The sequence below is a fragment of the Protopterus annectens genome, chromosome 2.part2 (assembly GCF_019279795.1).
Source record: "Protopterus annectens isolate FY-2018-M chromosome 2.part2, PAN1.0, whole genome shotgun sequence".
Classification (NCBI taxonomy): domain Eukaryota; kingdom Metazoa; phylum Chordata; order Ceratodontiformes; family Protopteridae; genus Protopterus; species Protopterus annectens.
Window position 1 is genome coordinate 836759002 of NC_056730.1, and position 18568 is coordinate 836777569.

Genomic DNA, 18568 nt, shown 5'->3' on the forward strand with positions numbered 1-18568 from the left:
CAATCATGAAATGCTGGTAATTAAAAAAAATTCCCTGTGTTAAACATGTACAAAGCACTATATATATAAATAAGATGGTGATTATTTCTGCATTTTTTATTGGTTTGACTCTGCATTCTTCCTGTATAGATATGGGCCCTTTAGGGGGTGGGGGTAAAGTTAGCACTGAACCTATCTGCCAAGATGTTGGAAATATCAGTTGGTTCTGTAATTTTCGTGCCATTGTGCTGTAACTCAGAGCAGATCTGGGTATTGCCATTGAGATTCTTGACATGCTATAGAATGCTTTGTGGTTGTCCTTAGAATCAGTGGCAATTTTTGTAGCTAGCTTTGGAAGATCCTATAAGGGATCTCAGCTTCTTACACATATGTATCATATTTTACACACACAGGCACACACACCCACCCACACACACACACACACAGACAGACACACACAAACACAATAAAAAGTTTACATACCCCTGTTAAAATGCCAGGTTTTGTGATATAAATAAATGCGACCACAATAAATCATTTCAAAACTTTTCCCTCCTTTAATGTGACCTATAACTTGTACAATTCAGTTGAAAAATAAATCTGTTGGGGGAAAAATATAAAAAATAAACTTACAATACGCTGGTTGCATAAGTGTGCACACCCTTAAACTAATACTTTGTTGTGTGTGCACACCTTTAAACTAATACTTTTTTGAATCACCTTATGATTTAATTACAGCATTCAGCCTTCTTGGGTAGGAGTCTATCAGCATGGCACATCTTGACTTGCCAATATTTGCCAACTCTTCCTTTCAAAAGCACTCCAAATCTGTCAGATTGCGAGGGCATCTCTAGTCCACAGCCCTCTTCAGGTCACCCCACAGATTTTCTGTTGGATTTAGGTCTGGGCTCTGGCTGGGCCATTCCAAAACTTTAATTTTCTTTCTGGTGAAGCCATTCTTTTGTTGATTTGGATGTATGCTTGGGGTCATTGTCATGTTGAAAGGTGAAATTCCTCTTCATCTTCAGCTTTCTAGGAGACGTTTGAAGGTTTTGGGCCAAAAGTGAATGGTATTTGCAACTGTTCATAATTCCCTCCACCTTGACAAAAGCCCCATTTCCAGCCTAAGAAAAGCAACTCCAAAGCATGATACTGCCACCACCATGCTTCACTGTGGGGATGGTGTTCTTTTGGTGATGCAAAGTGTTGTTTTTGAGCCAAACGTACCATTTGGAATTGTGGCCAAAAAGTTCAACGTTGGTCTCATCAGACCACAACACATTTTCCCGCATGCTTTTGGGAGACTTGATGTATTGTTTTGCAAATTTTAGCCAAGCCAGGATGTTTTTCTGTGTAAGAAAAGGCTTCCTTCTTGCAACCCTACCCCATAGTCCAGACATATGGAGAATATGGAAGATAGTTGTCACATGTAGTACACAACCAGTACTTGCCAGAAATGTCTGCAGCTCCTTCAGTGTTGCTGTAGGTCTCTTGGTAGCCTCCCTGACCAGTTTATGTCTTGTATTTTCATCAGTTTTGGAGGGATGTCCAGTTCTTTGCCCACGTCACTGTTGTCCCATATTTTCTCCACTTTTTAATGACTGACTTTACTGTGTCCCATGGTATATCCAATGCTGTGGACATTTTTTTTTTTAGCCTTTGCCTGACTGATACCTTTCAACAATGAGATCCCTTTGCTTTGTAAGCTGTCTGCGGACCATGGCATTTGCTGTAGCAGCTAACTAAGTAAATGTGAGGAAAATCCTACTAGGACGGCTGAACTTTATTTGTGGGTAATCACTCTGTTTAATTGATGGCAGGTGTGTATCCAAGAAGACTGAATGCTGTAATTAAATCAAAAGGTGCTTCAACAAAGTATTAGTTTATGGGGTACGCACACAACAAAGTATTAGTTTAAGGGTGTGCAGACTTAGGCAACTAGTGTATTATACGTTTTTTATTTTTTGTTTTTTTCCCTAACAGATTTGTTTGTTTTTCAATTGAATTGTACAGGTTATAGGTTGCATTAAAGGTGGGAAAAGTTTTTAAATTATTTATTGTGGTCTCTTTTTTTATATCACAAAAATGTAGCATTTTAACGGGTGTGTAAACTTTTTATATCCACTGTATGTGTGTGTGTATGTATATATATATATATATATATATATATATATATATATATATATATATATATATATATATATTTATATACATATATATATATATATATATATATATATATATGTTTAGTAGAAAATTGTTCTGTTGCTTCTCCAAAATCATCTTGGCTTGTGTAAGCAATGTCCTTTCTTTAATTAGTGCCAAAATGCTGTATTTTGTTTCCGTGTTCAGCAGTTCTTGTGAATTTTCTTTATGCTTGCATCAAAATGCTATACATTGCTTCTTCACAGTCCCCAAAGTTTGGGAATGTAATGTATTTTAACCAGCATCAAAATTCTGTATATTACTTCCTCTTGGTTAACAGCACTTGTTAAGATAATGTAATTTCATCACAATTTAAAAAGTTGTGTTGCTTCCTTGCAGTAATTTCTGACAGAACATTGTTAACCACTTTTCTTCAGTATAGATCCTGGGTAAGCCAATATTTGGAATTGTCCAAGCTAGCTGAATTTGTTTAGAGGGTTAATCTGAATCATTTAGGTCATAGTTGAGGTTTTAAGTTAGCTGCTCAGGTACCATTTGGAGTTTGTGGGAAGGGATTATGAGGCTTAGCCTACTCACCTCTGCTTGGATTAGGGATGAGAGCATACATTTGGAGCATGCCCTAACTGGTTGAATCAGCAGTGGATATTGTTTAGTCCTAAAAAAGTGCTTTTCTGGAAGGTGAGCAGTGTCACATAATCACTTCACACACTGAGATGTGGTCTTTCATCTCATAGGACCATTGCTTAATGATACTTTTGGATAGAATAAGCATGCACTGGGATTTTTGGTAACTGCTTACTTATCTCTTAGTCACCTAGAAGTAGATTGCAGTGTGAGCACACTCCAGTTGTTCTGGCAAGCTTAGATCCCTATAATTCTGTCTAAATGGGACCTGCAAAGTGAGGTATGCAGCTGGTAATATTTTTACGGACATTATAAAATTCCCACCCTTTCTGCCTTCTCTAGCTACCTGCTCAGTAAGGGATACGTCCGTGACTTTTCCCATGCTGGCAGTGAACCGTGGAGGTTGAATGTTCTAGACATGGGAGTCGGACAGAAGTGGTGGTTCTCTTTTCCCAGTAGTAGTAAATATTAACATATCATGGGTTAATGACTAGCTCGGATAACTGGCAAAAATAATAGACATTGACAGATTCTTGTTTTACACGGTCTTCTATGAAAAGCTATAAAAATTGATACTGGAGTGTGATGTATGAAATGACTGATTTCTTTTTCTCCAGCATTCTTGAATGCACTGTTGTTGTGAATTTTTCTTAGCGCTTTCTTTTACTTGAGTTTTCGTACATGCAGCCATTCAACAAGATGCTACTCAGTCTGAGATGTTACAAAAATTTGTGCAGATAGCAAATGTCCAGGTTCAGGGCAAGTCTTTCTGTTCAACAGCAATGATTTCCATTTAATAGTACATGAAGTGCAGTTTTTAGCAAATCCAGAATGACATGGCTGAGTCTTACAAAATGCAGTTTGAAGAAAAAGGAGAAATGTGACAGCAGGCGAATGATGTGTTAACTAAAATGTAGCGTTCCCCTCATTTGTGTAGGCTATCCTGTGTGCACTGACTCACCAGTAGAAACGGAGAGTTGTCAGAAAGAATAACAGCATATAATAAGCATGAAGAGATTTGTTCTTTATAATTATGTACAGTAGAAAATGGAACAAGAATTCTTTTTTAACTGTCACTAAATGCACTTGTTTTTCTTTTAGCTGTACAGCGGTATACAGATAAATATAAAGAAGAGTATGAGAAGCATTTTGTGTGGACACCAGGTAACTTCAGCATTTTTATTTCAGTCTGTACTTCTGTTTGCAGTTAATTATCCACATATTTATTTTTGTATCTGTTTAGTTTGGTAATCAGGCTAGTATTCACCAAATGGACCTTTCTCAGTCTCAGCTCTGATAAATATAAATGACAGTGTACATATACAAGCAAGTTAACAAAAATGTTATGAATACAAACAAAATGAATGCAGATAAGAATGAATCAATAACAGTAATAATAATAACGTACAGAGTATAGGTGCTAACAGTAATGGATGGATAGAGTAAGGAGGGAAGAAGAAGAGAGGTAAATAGTGAAGATAGAGTCCAAAGTGTAAAAGGTAGCAAACGTAAGGTAAGGGCACACAGAAATTAATTATACACAATATATACAGTGGGTCCAAAGTGTAAAAGGTAGCAAACGTAAGGTAAGGGCACACGGAAATTAATTATACACAATATATACAGTGGGTCCAAAGTGTAAAAGGTAGCAAACGTAAGGTAAGGGCACACGGAAATTAATTATACATGATATATACAGTGGGTCCAAAGTGTAAAAGGTAGCAAACGTAAGGTAAGGGCACACGGAAATTAATTATACACGATATATGCAGTGGGTCCAAAGTGTAAAAGGTAGCAAACGTAAGGTAAGGGCACACAGAAATTAATTATACACAATATATACAGTGGATCCAAAGACCCGCGGTGGTGGTGCTGCGGTAGCGTTGTCTCTTCACAGTAAGACGCTGTCCGGTTCGATTCTCAGCTAGAGCGTCTTCTGCGTGGAGACATGCGTGAATGGGCATACATTCGTTGAAGGTTGTGCGTCAGGCCTGGCAAGCCAGTACGTAAAAATCAACTGCCAATCATTAGCGGACCAGAGTTCTGCTGTGGCGACCCCTAACCGGGAAAAGCCGAAAGACACAAAACAAAACAAAAAATATACAGTGGGTCCAAAGTGCAAAAGGTAGCAAAGGTAAGGTAAGGGCACACGGAAATTAATTATACACAATATATACAGTGGGAAGAGATGTCACATATTAGTGTGGGAAGACCTGGCTCAGACCTGAGATATTTTAAGTTAAGCATAAAATGATGGGTATGACATGAGGTCTTTAGTGGGCATTCCCAGAGTTTGGGGGCTAGGACGGAGAAGACACAGTTAGTGCAATGAAGTGTGATTCTGAGACATTGAAGAAGTATACCAGAGCAGTTATGACTTGGTGACAGCAGGTGAAAACATCCTCCCACATAACTGTGTTGTGTATTTAACATGCTAGAATGTTAAAATGGCAGCTCCCCAGTGTTTCCACTAATAAACTTTCTTTGCATTATCTCTACAAACTGTAGCAGAGGCCATATGGTGTTGAGACAATATGACCCGAGATGCAGTTTGTGGCTTTGCTCATCATCTTTAAGTTTTAATGACAGTGCCTAGCCAGCAGCATGTGTGGCAAAATTGTTTTGTTTCCCTCACACTCATTTTGAATTGTCCCATCACTGTCTGACAGCAGCCACTATTTATTAATAGCTCAATAGCTCAGCCAGGTGGCTTGCTTTTCTATAGGTTGAAATTCTTGAATTGTTGTCCCATGTTACCTTGCACTATGGGACTGACATATCACTAAAATAGCTAGGAAATGTGCAACTCTTCAGGGTACCATAAACTGCATTTGAACCCATTCCTTTTTACTATCCAATTTCCACTCTTTCACCCATTATGTTGTCTCATAATCTGTATAGTGCTTTTCCATTTGTAGAATTTTTTGATTTTTTTTCTCAAAATATAATAAAAATGGAAGGTTATGAATGAGGTAATAAAGGAGAAGGGAAACCCAGTCAGGTATAATGTGTAAGTTATGACATCATTTAAAAACCAGTAGAGCCGATAAACAGGAGTATTTTAACTCAGTAGCTGTACATGGGTTTCATAAAATGTGTACAAGGGATACACTTGAATAAAAAAAAAATTGTGTGTGTGTGTGTGTATATATATATATATATATATATATATATATATATATATATATATATATGTATACATTTTTTCTAAGTTAATTCTCCATATTTTTTCTTGATAACAAATAGCATCAGTTCAATATGGTATCTAGATTTCTTTTTGTTATGGGTTTTCCCATAATTGTTTTGAAACATGAAGGCATGATATTTGGGAATTTAATCTGGACAAAGGGCTCTACACAGTCATTTGTAAAGTAATTTACATGTTGCCTTTATAAAAAAGGAGAATAATTTCCCTATCTTGTTCTATAAGTGAGTCTGTTTATAATGTGTGTTGCTACAGTTTGTAGCTAGTCACCTTTAGGACTGAGATCACACTACCAGCAGTTATTAGGATCTTCTGGATAGACTATGTATCCTCACTGGAGTAAAGAAAATATTAAGCATAGTGTTCCTGGCAATTAGTTTGTATTGCGGAATGAGTTAGACAATCTGAAGATCTAGCAGAGGCAAGAGACAACAACAAACTAGTTTCATGCCTATTCCTTGATGTCTCCAAGGCATTTTACAGTCTCCCAACCTAAGCTTCTACTAAACTAACTGAACTCAACCTCTCTGCATCCACCACCCTCTGGTTCTCTAGTTACCCTAATAATAGGCAGCAGTCTGTCAGATGGCAGACCTCCTGCTCTCCTTTCTTACCTATCCAAACAGGTGTACCACAAGGATCAATTCTAGGCCCCCTTCTCTTTAATATTTTTGCTAACAATCCATGGTCCTCCTGCTGCACCTCATCTCTGATCCAGTATGCATATGATTCTTCTACTTACTCCCTGTCTGACAACCCTACCGACCTTAACTCCCTTACACAAACTTCTTTTAACACCACTGAACACTGGCTACTCAATAACCAACTCATCCTTATCTCCAAGAAAACTAAGCTACTTCTCTTCCTTCCAAAATCTATGTCCAGTCTTAAAACTTCCCTTAGTATCTCTTCCCTAGATAACACTGTCATTCATGCTGACTCCCATACCAAACTTCTATCAGTCACAGTTGACAGTCCTAAAATTCAACCATCACATCAAAAACTTCACTAGCACAAGCCTACATTTTCCCTTACCTACTCTATGCCTGTCCTATATTTATTCACCTCCAAGCAAATCTATTAACCAAACTTGAACAAACATACAACCAGATAGCCAGATTTGCCTGTAACTTCCCTTACAAATCCCATCACTGTCTTGCTCTTCAACTACAGTGGCTTGAATTCCCTTAACAACTACAACTTTCTCAGCTTCAGGTGACACATTTTCTTCTTTACAAACCAGCTGACAGTCCCTTCCTGTCTAACCTCCTATCCCTTTACAAACCTTCCCGATCTCTCCGTAGCACTGACCAACAGCTACTAAACACCTACATGCCTAATAAAACAATAGGCAAATTGCTTTATAAGTGCTCTATATCTCAAACTTGGAACACACTCCCTACCAATATATGTTCTGTCTAATCTTCCTCTCTCTTCAAAAGAGAATTGAAGAACTACCTTGCTAAATCCTCATTCCTGCACCTGTCACGACCCTATCTAACTTTTACTCACCCAGCTGCTACAGTATAATTGTCCTTTCCTGACTCCCAATATATCTGTTATATTTCCAGCACCGTTGTACCTCTGCTATGCCAGTGTGCAAAGCTCCTAATAAATCTTAATTGTAATATTACAACTTCCTCCCTGCCAACTTGGTTTAATTACTAATTACATTTTAATAGGCTTTTCTCTGAACTACTGTAAATTGACATGCTTTTTTGTAATTTATTTTTTAATTTTAGTTATTGTCCATGCTGAATTTATTTGATTTGTTAATTTTCATTATTGCATGAATATTGTTGTTGCTTTGTACTTGTATAGATGCCTTGTATGTAGATATTTATTGTCCTCCAACTCTCTCATTTCTACTATGTAAACTTCTGTAATTTGGTTTTGTGTGGAGCTTTTCTCCTCAAGTGCACTGAAAATGGGGCACCAGCCCAGTGGACTAACCCGGTTAACAAAAGACATAAATAATTTGAATTTTTACCTTTTGTGACCATTGTTCTTCCAACAGTTTAGGTTTTGTCTAAAAGTACACAGAGTATAAGCCTAATCCTTTAATTTTCCATACCAATCTGCAGTAAAGCATGGTATGTTACAAACTGGCCTGGTTATTCCACATCAGGTGTCTACTAGGGGTATAGCAATTACAGAATAATTAAAAGTGCTATCGTTAAAAGTTATCTATAACCTTAAAGCTTTTTTAGAAAAATATTGGAAAGAAAATGGATTAGAATCATTTAAATCAAATTTGTCATTAGTTGCTAAAAAATAAATTGATATCATTCAGAATAAATTGTAAATGGCAAAAATATTTTGGAATATAACAGCTCCCTTTCATAGGTGTGTACTAGGTTAATGGCCCTGGAGCCTTTACAAGCCTAGCCCATAGGATTACCCTAGCATCATGCCACCCGACCTTAGTTCCCAGTGCCTCTGTCGAGTAGAGCCACTGGAGTCATGGGTGAATTTTCTATATCCCATCCACTCATCAAGATTTCTCTTGAAGAGGGCCAGTGAGGTGCTCTGCTTGACATGTATGGGAAGTCTATTCCATAGCATGGGCAGTCTCTGGGTTATGAACCTGTCCCTCCAGCATGTTCTCTTGATTGTGGTAATGAGGTTGAGGTCTCTGGAGCATGTGGTGTGGAGGGATTGGGATTTCTTTAGATGTAGCATTTCTAACAGAGCTGGGTCAGACATGGCTTTGTAAGTCAAGCATAGATTTCCTCTAATCTCCTCTTAAGTAGGCGATATGAGACAGAGAATAGTGTTTTTTGAGTCTGTCCATATAGGATAAGTGTTTAAGGCCTAGGATCCTCTTTGTGAGGTCCTTTTATGGCCTTTCCAGTTGTTGCAGGTGTCTAGTGAGGTAGATGCCAAATGGAGCATTGTACTCGATGGGCCTAATGAGGGAAGAGTAGAGGGAGACAATGACCTCTTTCTTCCTGGATGCAAAACCCTTAGTAATTAGATGTGCCGCATAGGAATTTCTGACCACAGTGGCAATGTGGTGGTCAAAAGAGGGGTTGCTGTCAACCTGTGTTCCCAGATCTCATATGATGCCTTCTGTGTTCAGTGGACTACCATCAATATGGTAATTCATGGGAACTGGGTTTTTCCCAAGGGGGGATGATGACACATTTTGGCGTTGAGCTTAAGGCCATGGTTCTGACACCAGTCATTGGTCTCGGTGATGCCTTTCTGTAGGATGTCAACATCACTTGGTGAGTTAATAATAGCTCCCAACTTGCAATCGTCTGCAAACTTTGTCAGCCAGAGTCGCTCTGTGTTGGCCTGGACGTCAGAGAAGTAGATACCAAACAGGAGAGGACCTAGGACCGAACCCTGTGGGACTCCACTCATGACTGGTCAGCAGTCTGATCTGAGAGCCAGTTTGCAACCCACTTAGTGATATAGGGGTTGATGCCTAGCTTGGTGAGTTTTTCTGTGATCCCTGAGTGGGGAATGGTATCAAAGACATTGGCCAGATCAAGGTAGGCTGTATGAACCACATTGCCTTCATCCACAGCTCTGGTAACTGACTCAAAGAAGTTGACCAAGCTAAGCAAGCATGATCTACCCTTCACAAAACCAAACTGTGTGGGATCCAGAGTTTGGATATTCCCTATATCCTTGTTTATTAGGTCCATGATGATGCGTTCCATAGATTTGCATAATAGACTTGGGCTAATTGGGCAATAGTTCCCAGGGTCTGTAGTGACTCCTACTTTGTGGACACGGATGACTGTAGCAGTGTGCCATTCGGTAGGGACAAAGCCTGAGGTGAAGCTGTGATTGAACAGGGCAGACAGGTGAGGTGCCAGTTCACTCTGTAGTTCATGTAGAACACAGCCAGGGATACTGTCAGGTCCCATAGAAGCTGTATTCTTGGACTTGGATAGTGCTGTTTTAACCTGTGCAGCAGTAATACTGGGTGCAGTCTGCTGGTATTGTGATTGGTCCTTTTTTTTCGGGGGGGGGGTAAAGTTGGCACTGAATCTGTCTGCTAGTATATTGGCAATATCTGTTGGCTCGGTATAGGAAGTACCATTGTGCAGTAGCTCAGAGCAAATCTGGGTATTGCCGTGGAGATTCTTTACATAACTATAGAAGCTTTGTGGTTGTCTTTACTAGCTGCTGCAATTCTGTTTTCATAGCTAGTTTTAGAGGATTTGATGAGGGATCTCAACTTTTTGTTGAGGGTGATGAGGGAGTTTTTCCAGTCTAGGGACTTCACCTTATTCCACATCAGTTTTCTCTTTCTGTTATAGAGTTTGTTTATGGCAGGGGACCACCAGATTGGCTTCCTTTTTTTGGAGGAGAGCATCTTGGTTCTGTTGGGTATGGCGAGATCCATGCATTTGTGTACGTGTTCGTACAATGCATTGGTGTATGATTTGGCGGTCATGCAGCTGTTCTCCAGTTGCATGGGTGCCGTGAAGTTAGCCACCTCTGTTTTTAGGAGCCTGAAGTTAGCTTTGGAGAAGTTTTCCATGGTGGTTACTTTTGTGTGGATTTCCAAAGTGATTACTTGAAGTAAAAAAACAAGTACCGAACCAACATGGCTAGGCAGAAACTCTATTTATGTAACATAAAAGAAAGTGACAAAAGTGAGCGCTTTCACGATAACACTATTGCTTCTTCAGACTAATAAACAAGTAGAAAGACATGAGTTTAAAAAGAAAGCAAGACTAATCAGCTATCATATGCAAATCTGATAAATTAAGTAAAAGGTACACGCACACACAAGCAATGCAACAATTGTTATAAATACAAGGGAAACAGTGCAAATAAAATCTTAGTTTAAAATCTTCGTTTAAAAATAACATTAATGTTTAAGCAGGCATGATTTCAAGAATGGTTTAAGGCTAGAGACGCCATTTAAACCAGGGAGTTTTTCTGCATTCAAGAGTAAGATCCATTTCTGTTCAGCCCTTTCTGTTTTATTAGATGCATCTAACTACTACTAACTAACTAACTAACGTCCAAAACCTGAAGTACAAAGAACTTAAAAGTGTATCCTGAGCCATGTAAACCAATCTGTTGTGCTAAGTCATTTGTATCTTTCTGGTTCCTAATATCCCTATAGTGTTTGAGAATCCTGAATTTCAGTGGTCTGTTAGTTTTGCCTATATAGAAGGCATGACAGATCTGGCAGCTTGCAAAGTAAACAATATTTTGGAGTTCTGCAGTCTGCATAAAAATCAAGTTTGATTTTAAAATTAATGTGAGGATGTATGTAGGTTGAGCCCGTAAATATATACTTACAGGCTGAACAAGATCTACAGGAAAAAGTCTCATATCTGGTAGACTGAGGCCCTTTGATACAGAGTTGTGATTTATAACACAAAAGTTTTCTTCAAGGACTTACTGTTTTTAAATGCAAGATGTGGTGTTCTGTCTATAGTCCCTTTCAATTCATCTATTGTGTGTAGGATATTCCAGTTCTGTTTAATGACCTCACAATATTTACTGATGTCACTAGAGTAAGGTAGAGAGACTCTCAAGGTATCTCTCACAGCTACTGCTGCTTGTGATGCATCAGGTGGCATATAGTTACCAAAATAGGCTCTACATTTCCCTTCCCTTTCTTCCCATGCAGCATTGAATCGATCTCTGCCTCTTTGTAGCCTCTGTCTAAAAAGTCACGCTTGAGAGAGTCAAGTGCTAATCCCAACAGAGTGTTATCATTGTGCAATCACATTACTCTATAAATCTGCCCTTTTAGAACATTCCAGGTGACATGCTTGGGATGCATGCTATTCTTGTGCAGGAAGTTGTTCTTCCTAGTGGGTTTTCTGTAGACACTAGTATACATATTATTAAGGTCTCCTTTATTGATCTTAACATCTAAGAACTCCACTTCCACAGCAGAATATTTACAGGTAAATTTTAAGAAACCAATATGCAAGTAGTTGATAAACTCATTCAGTAGTTCTGATGACCCAAGCCAAAGCAAAAACATATTGTACACAAAATGTGCGTACCAGGCTCTGTTCTCTTCATAAGCATTGTTATGTAACAAACAGGATTTCTCCCATTGCACTAATGCAAGGTTGGCATAGCTATTGGCACAAGCTGTACCCATAGCCATGCCAACCTTCTGTAAGAAGAACTCATTCTCGAATGCAAAAACGTTATTCTCAAGTACGAGGTCAAGTAATGTACAGAGCAAATTCACTTTCTCATTTGTAAAACATCTCCTGTCATTCAAAAAAGCTCTGACATTCTCTACTACCTAATCATTGGGAATCACTGTAAATAGTGATTCTATGTCGAAAGTAACAAACAATCATTAGACAAAGTAGATACTTTATCAAACAGTTTAGATAAAAAGGACTTAGTATCTTTTAGGACTGTGTCACATTCATCTAGAAGTGGATGCTAAGTTTTTTCCAACAAAAATTGATAGTGGCTCTGTGCTCCAACCCTTGTCAGAAACAATAGGTTTCATGGGTGGGCACTAGAAGTTCTTGTGTTTTAGGAAGCCCATAAATCGGGGGAATGAGGGGGTGTTCAACATTAAAATAATTAAACAAACTCTCAGAAATGAAACCTGTCATGAGTAAGTCAGCAGTATAAAAGAAACTTTTTTCCATAATTTCAGCTGTCTGAAAAAGTTCTTTTTTCTGTCAGTCATCTGTTCAAATAATCATATAGCAACCAGGAACTTTCTAATGACATCACCTACTGAACAGCTGACTCTCCACAGCCAGTTTCTGCTTTAGAATCTCCCCAACAAACATGTGCTATTAGAAATGTTTCAAAACACTGATAGATTCTTTAAACATTTTGTATAAACAGGGAAATACTCAACATTTTAAAAACATATTTACATTTTCACAATTGGACATGCTGGCATGCAATACAAGTTAATCTGAGAATATACACAAATCTCTGCCAGACATGCTAACACAGATGAGTGTTTTCATTTTCTTCACAACTTCTTTAAGTTTTTGCTAAGGTTTCAGAAAAAAATATAGCTCTTTTGGAGGGAAATCTGGAGTAACATTTCCTCAGACTCTTTTGCTGGAGGATAAACATCTGAAAGAAAAACACCCCTTCTCTATTGGGGAAATATGTTAATTTACATAAAGCAGGTAGAAGGTAATATTGTGTTTTAACCATGTCCATACCACATGGATAGGAAAACAAGATAAATTAACTATTTCATTCTTCCACTTGGTGAAAGTTCATAATTTTGCATTGCTGCAGCTTTGTATCAGTGAATCACAGCTAAGACAATTCCGAGGTAGGGGCTGACATGAATTCATAGAACTAGAGTCAGAAAAAATTATTGTAAAACTAAAAGAAAGTTATTAATATGAAAATGTTTGCAGCAAATGGCATTGGCATCATTTGGTGTGGAGTCTGACAACAGTGTGACTGCACTAAATCTGACTGGTTACTGGACTGAAAATGTTATTTTCCTCATGACAGATGAAAGTGCAGGTAATATTTAATACAGTGGCAGATTAAACAAAAAATTCAGACGTTAAACCAAAGCTGACAAGTGTTTTTTTAGCTTAGAAAATGACACAATTTGAAATTTATAACTTAAGAAAAGTGTAGCAAGAAACTATTGAAATATTTCTCATGTATCCACCCAGGATAAGAATAAGGGCTAAGAACAACACATCTTCAGATGTCAATAAGGAAGTCAAAGCATGGATATTACAGAGCTCTGTGAATATAAAACTAAAAAGGAAAAATCTTGGAGGATTTTGTCTTACATTGAAGGGCTTATTAGCTTCATTTCGGGATATTAGAAGTAACTGAAGAGCATGCCAAGTGTACTGAACAGAAGCATAAGCAGAACATAAATGCAGTGAGATGTACAGAACCAAAACTTGTAAAAGACCCCCCCCCCGCTCCACTATGCTGTGTACCTGTTTCATCTGAGAGGCTTTGATGGTATTGCAGCATGACAATAGTGCTAATTAGCATCAGTAGTTGAAATATTTTTAGTTTTAGTTTTGCAGAGTATTTACCATGTCTTTCACTTTAAATTATTTCTCAATTCTTACCATCTATCCTCATTGGTGGCTTGGTGTTGGTCCTCCTACTTTTTCATGTTTAAGGTTTGTAGTAGTAGAAGCTGTCAATGAATAGCCACCCCCCTCCAAGAAAAAAATACTGTCTAGCTGCTTGACAGCTGACAGTCTTGTGTTGGTTTTTAGCAACAATGTGTACCGATGTCACTAGCTGCAGTTCTTTTATTTTTATCATAGCAGAGCATTTACATTGCTTTTAGATTTGTTCTAGGTTTTATACCTAAAATTCTGTCAGTAGCCTGCACCTTTTTGATCTTAAAGTGCTTCTGTAAACAGCCATGACTGGGCAAAGTCATTAATGTCCATAAAGGGACAATGAGAAGTCCTCTTGTGTTGTGCTTGAGTGGCACAGTATTACAGATATGTGGGGTAATAAATAGTTTGAGGTGGCATCTTTAACCGATTCTTAACTTTGTTTTGCAAACCTCTTCTGATACTATTACTGTTGATATCTGTACTGCATACATAAATTGAAAGCTTGTCTTAATTGTATAATTTTGCATTTCAGCATTATTTAATGTTTATATTATCGCCTTGTAGTAATAATTTATCCATAGGTTTGTTTTATAAATTAGCTGTATTCCAGCACTTTCCCATCTTATTACATAGTGGCATGCTCCTGCTTTCTTTTGCTGACTACATCTATAGAGTAGTAGTCATAAGATCATAGGAGCTTACTAGACTAAGACAAACATCCCTAGAGCCTATTTCAGGCTAGCCAGTCATGTCCCAGTTAATGCCCAGAGGCTAGAATGGCTTTGGTATATGCCTGTGACTTAGGGCATCTACAAGCTGCCCTGTTCATATAGTTCCACAGTTTGCATATGCACAAGGATGGTCATTGAAAGGTGCAACTATGCCCACATTTAAATTAGCTAAGCATGAGTGACGGGCAGTGATTAAAGAAAATCTCGGTCCTCTGTTGAAATGTTTAAATTGATTAAAACTAGTGTAATGTTTTGGAGTAGAAGTTGCATATACATAGTCATTTCTTTTAATTACTTTTGTGAGTCCATATTAGATCATCGAAATCTTCTTTCATTGATGGCTTATTCATAGATCCCTATCCATCGAAACTAAGTTCAGCAAACATCAAAATTTTTTTACAGGGTAAGTAACCAATTGGCTAACACCACAACTTTGCCCTTTTCTTCACTGTAGTGCAATCTCCTAGTTGGTAGATATAGTTGGGGAGGCTCAGTGGGTTTGATTTAGTGCGATGTGTGTTTCAGTTGGGTAGTGGCCAATTGGTTACTTACCCTGTAAAAAAAATTTCACCGTTCTCTGAAGGTAGTTTTATTGGATACGGGTCGATGAATAATCTATCGATGAAAGAAGATTTTGATGGTCTAATATAGACCTAATTTTGCTATGGGGATGCATACATGAGCCTGTACAAATCTATCACGATGTTGTATGGGAACATGTGCAGTGCAGGTTAGCAATTCAGCAGTAAACTTAAACAGCTGTAAAGGTTTTTTTTATTTAAGCAGGCTAGTGTTTTATAAGTTTGGAAAGGGGATGATAGGAAAGCTGGAAATCAGGGAAGAGAGAAGACAAGGGACTCACTGAATGAGGATATTAAGAGAGTTGTGTTGGGGAAGGTGGGAGAGGAGGAACATTATGTTTTTGTGCAGGATAGCCCTTATTTTTTCTTTTTTTGTCACTTTTGTTAAGGGAAGTTGGAGACAGAGTAAGGAAAGTTGGTGTAGGAGATGGTTAGGCAAGAGTTAAGGAAATGGTGAAACAAGACTGATATGAGAGGAACACTGTTATAGGTTGTGATAGTGATGGACAAGACAAAAAGATGGCAAACAGACACAAAATGGAATGGTGAAAAGCTGCAGTATGGGTCAGGGGGGTTTCATTATCCCCTTTCTCATTGACCTTGAGATTGCGACTCCATTGGTGGTGTTGGTAGAGGCCTCTGATAGCTCAATGGTCAGAGCTGACTGGGTCAGTGAGCCTTGCACAGACTGGAGAAGGACTGGTGTCTCTACCACCCACTCAACTGCCCTGAAGCTTGTAACCCACAAGGGATGGAGTCACTGCACCAACCCTGGAAAGGCATCTACTGGTGAGCAGGTGGCAGTGGTAAGCACTCCTTACTTTGGAAGTTACACAGTTGAACTGCCCCTGGGAACTCTTAACTTGTAGAAAAAGTAAATTAAAAGGGGACAGAAATAAAGAGTAATGGAGGCAAGATAAGAACTACTCATAAATATTTTGAAAATACTGCAATTCATTTAATGCATTTAAATTAAACATTTATTCAGAAGCTGCTATTAAGTTTTTTTGTTCACTTCTCTTACTGCTGATTGCGTTCTGAGAAAATGATTGATACTTGACATTAATGCTACTTAAGTGATGTATATCAGTTAGTACATCACTGATTAGTAGTGACAATACTAGTGTTACTACCACTGAAAACATTGAGATATACATTTCATTTCATTGTAGTACCGCAGTACAATATATTGACACTCGTTATCTCTTGAATTATTTTAACCTGAACGTGATTCAACAGTTAGACTACAAAATAGTTATTGCAGGAATTAATTTATCTTTTTTTAAGAACAAAAAACAATAAGGACACAACCACAGCTGCTGCTGCTTCCAGTATAAAAAACTTTACTAGTACACAGAACAAACACAAGCTCTTTCACAAAGTTGCTTCATCGGGTGTAATAAAAATACACATCAGAAACACACCCTTTTTAAAAGAGTTAATGAAATCACATGACGACTCCAATTAATAAATTTAAAGAAAAAAACCTCATTAAAAAGTGAAATACATTAATACATAAAACATATATATAAAAACACCCATAAAAATAATAAACATTATCAACTCACTTTAATAGGACTACCTTCTAAGGGGTCTGGACTTCAATTTACGTCCAAGTGGTACACCCTCATTTAATACACTCCCTGCATCAGCTCTCATCCTAACTATCCATGTAGACTCTAACTCTTCTGTTCTTAGCCGTATATAGGTTCATAGGTTGGTACTAGGCTATCAGCCCTAGGGCCTATACAAGCCTAGCCATAACAATTCCCTGGCTATTTCTTCCCACACTATTTACTTCCCTGGACCCCTGTCTAGCAGGGCGACTGACGTGATCCCCGGGGTGAATTTCCTTTCTCCCATCCAATTGTCAAGGTTCCTTTTGAAGAGGGCCAAAGAGGCACTGTGCTTAACATGTATGGGCAATCTATTTCAGAGTCTGGGGAGTCTCTGGGTCAGGAACCTATCCCTCCAGCATGTTTTGTTTATTGTGATGACAAGGTTTAGATCTCTGGAGCGTGTGGCTCTGAGGGATTGGGATTTCTTTAAGTGTAGCATGTCCAACAGCTGTGGGTTTGACATGGCCTTGCATGTTAAGCAGATATCGCCTCTGAGTAGACGATTTGCAACAGAGGGTAGCTGGAGTTTTTTAAGGCGGTCAGCGTAGGGCATCTGCTTTAGGCCTGTGATTCTTTTAGTGAGGTATTTCTGTGGCCTTTCCAGTTGTTGCAGATGTCTTGAGAGGTACATACCAAATGGGGCTTTGTATTCTATAATGGGTCTAATGAGGGATGAGTACAGTGGGACAATGACCTCTTTTTTTTCTGGATGAAAAGCCCTTAGTGATGAGGTGTGCCTCATAGAAGGATTTCCTGACTGTTGTGGCGATGTGGTTATTGAAGGTGAGACCACTGTCCACCTGTGTCCCTAAGTCTCTTATCACACTTTCGGTGTTTAGTGTACTGCCACCTATGTGGTAATTCACGGATACATGTTTTTTACATTTCTTGGCATTGAGCTTGAGCCCATGGCTCTGGCACCAAGCATCTGTTTCTGTAAGGCCCTTTTGTAGAGTATCCACATCATTTGGAGATTCAATAATGGCTCCCAGTTTGCGGTCATCTGCGAACTTTGTTAGCCAGAGTCCCTTAGTGTTGGCCTATACTTCAGAGAAGTAGATGCCAAACAAGAGCGGTCCCAGGACTGAACCCTGAGGTACTCCACTTGTCACTTGTCTGGAGCTGGATTTGTAGTCGGCTAGTTTTACAGTGTGGGTTCTATCAGTAAGCAACCCATTGGGTCACGTAGGGATTAATGCCCAGCTTAGTAAGTTTATCTATGATTCCAGAGTGGGGGATGGTGTCAAAGGCCTTGGCAAGGTCTAGATAGGTTGTGTGGACCACCTTACCCTTGTCCATGGCTCTGGAGACTGATTCGAAGAAGTCAATCAGGTTCTGGAGACAAGATCGGCCCTTCACGAACCCAAACTGGGTGGGGTCCAATGTTTGAAGGTTGCCAATGTCTTTGTTTATAAGTTCCATGATAATACGTTCCATGGCCTTGCAGATAAGGCTTGTTAGACTGATGGGGATGGTAGTTTCCGGGATCCAAGGTGGATTCCCCCTTGTGGAGTGGGATAACTGTAGCTCTGCGCCACTCAGTGGGCACAAAACCTGAGGTGAGGAAATAACTCAATGGACACCTCCAGTCCTCACCTGCATCACTTCCACATAGTTCATAGGTTAG

The 18568-nt window shown here is 38.7% G+C and overlaps 1 protein-coding gene across 2 annotated transcripts in view; it reads left to right on the forward strand.

Moving 5' to 3' along the window:
* The window catches only part of POLR3G (RNA polymerase III subunit G), a 567212-nt gene that overhangs the window by 313301 nt on the left and 235343 nt on the right, over positions 1 to 18568 (forward strand). For both annotated transcript variants that reach the window (XM_044064179.1, XM_044064180.1), the window contains exon 4: positions 3871 to 3933. In XM_044064179.1, the coding sequence (XP_043920114.1) occupies positions 3871 to 3933 (63 nt within the window). The remainder of the gene's footprint in view (positions 1 to 3870; positions 3934 to 18568) is intronic.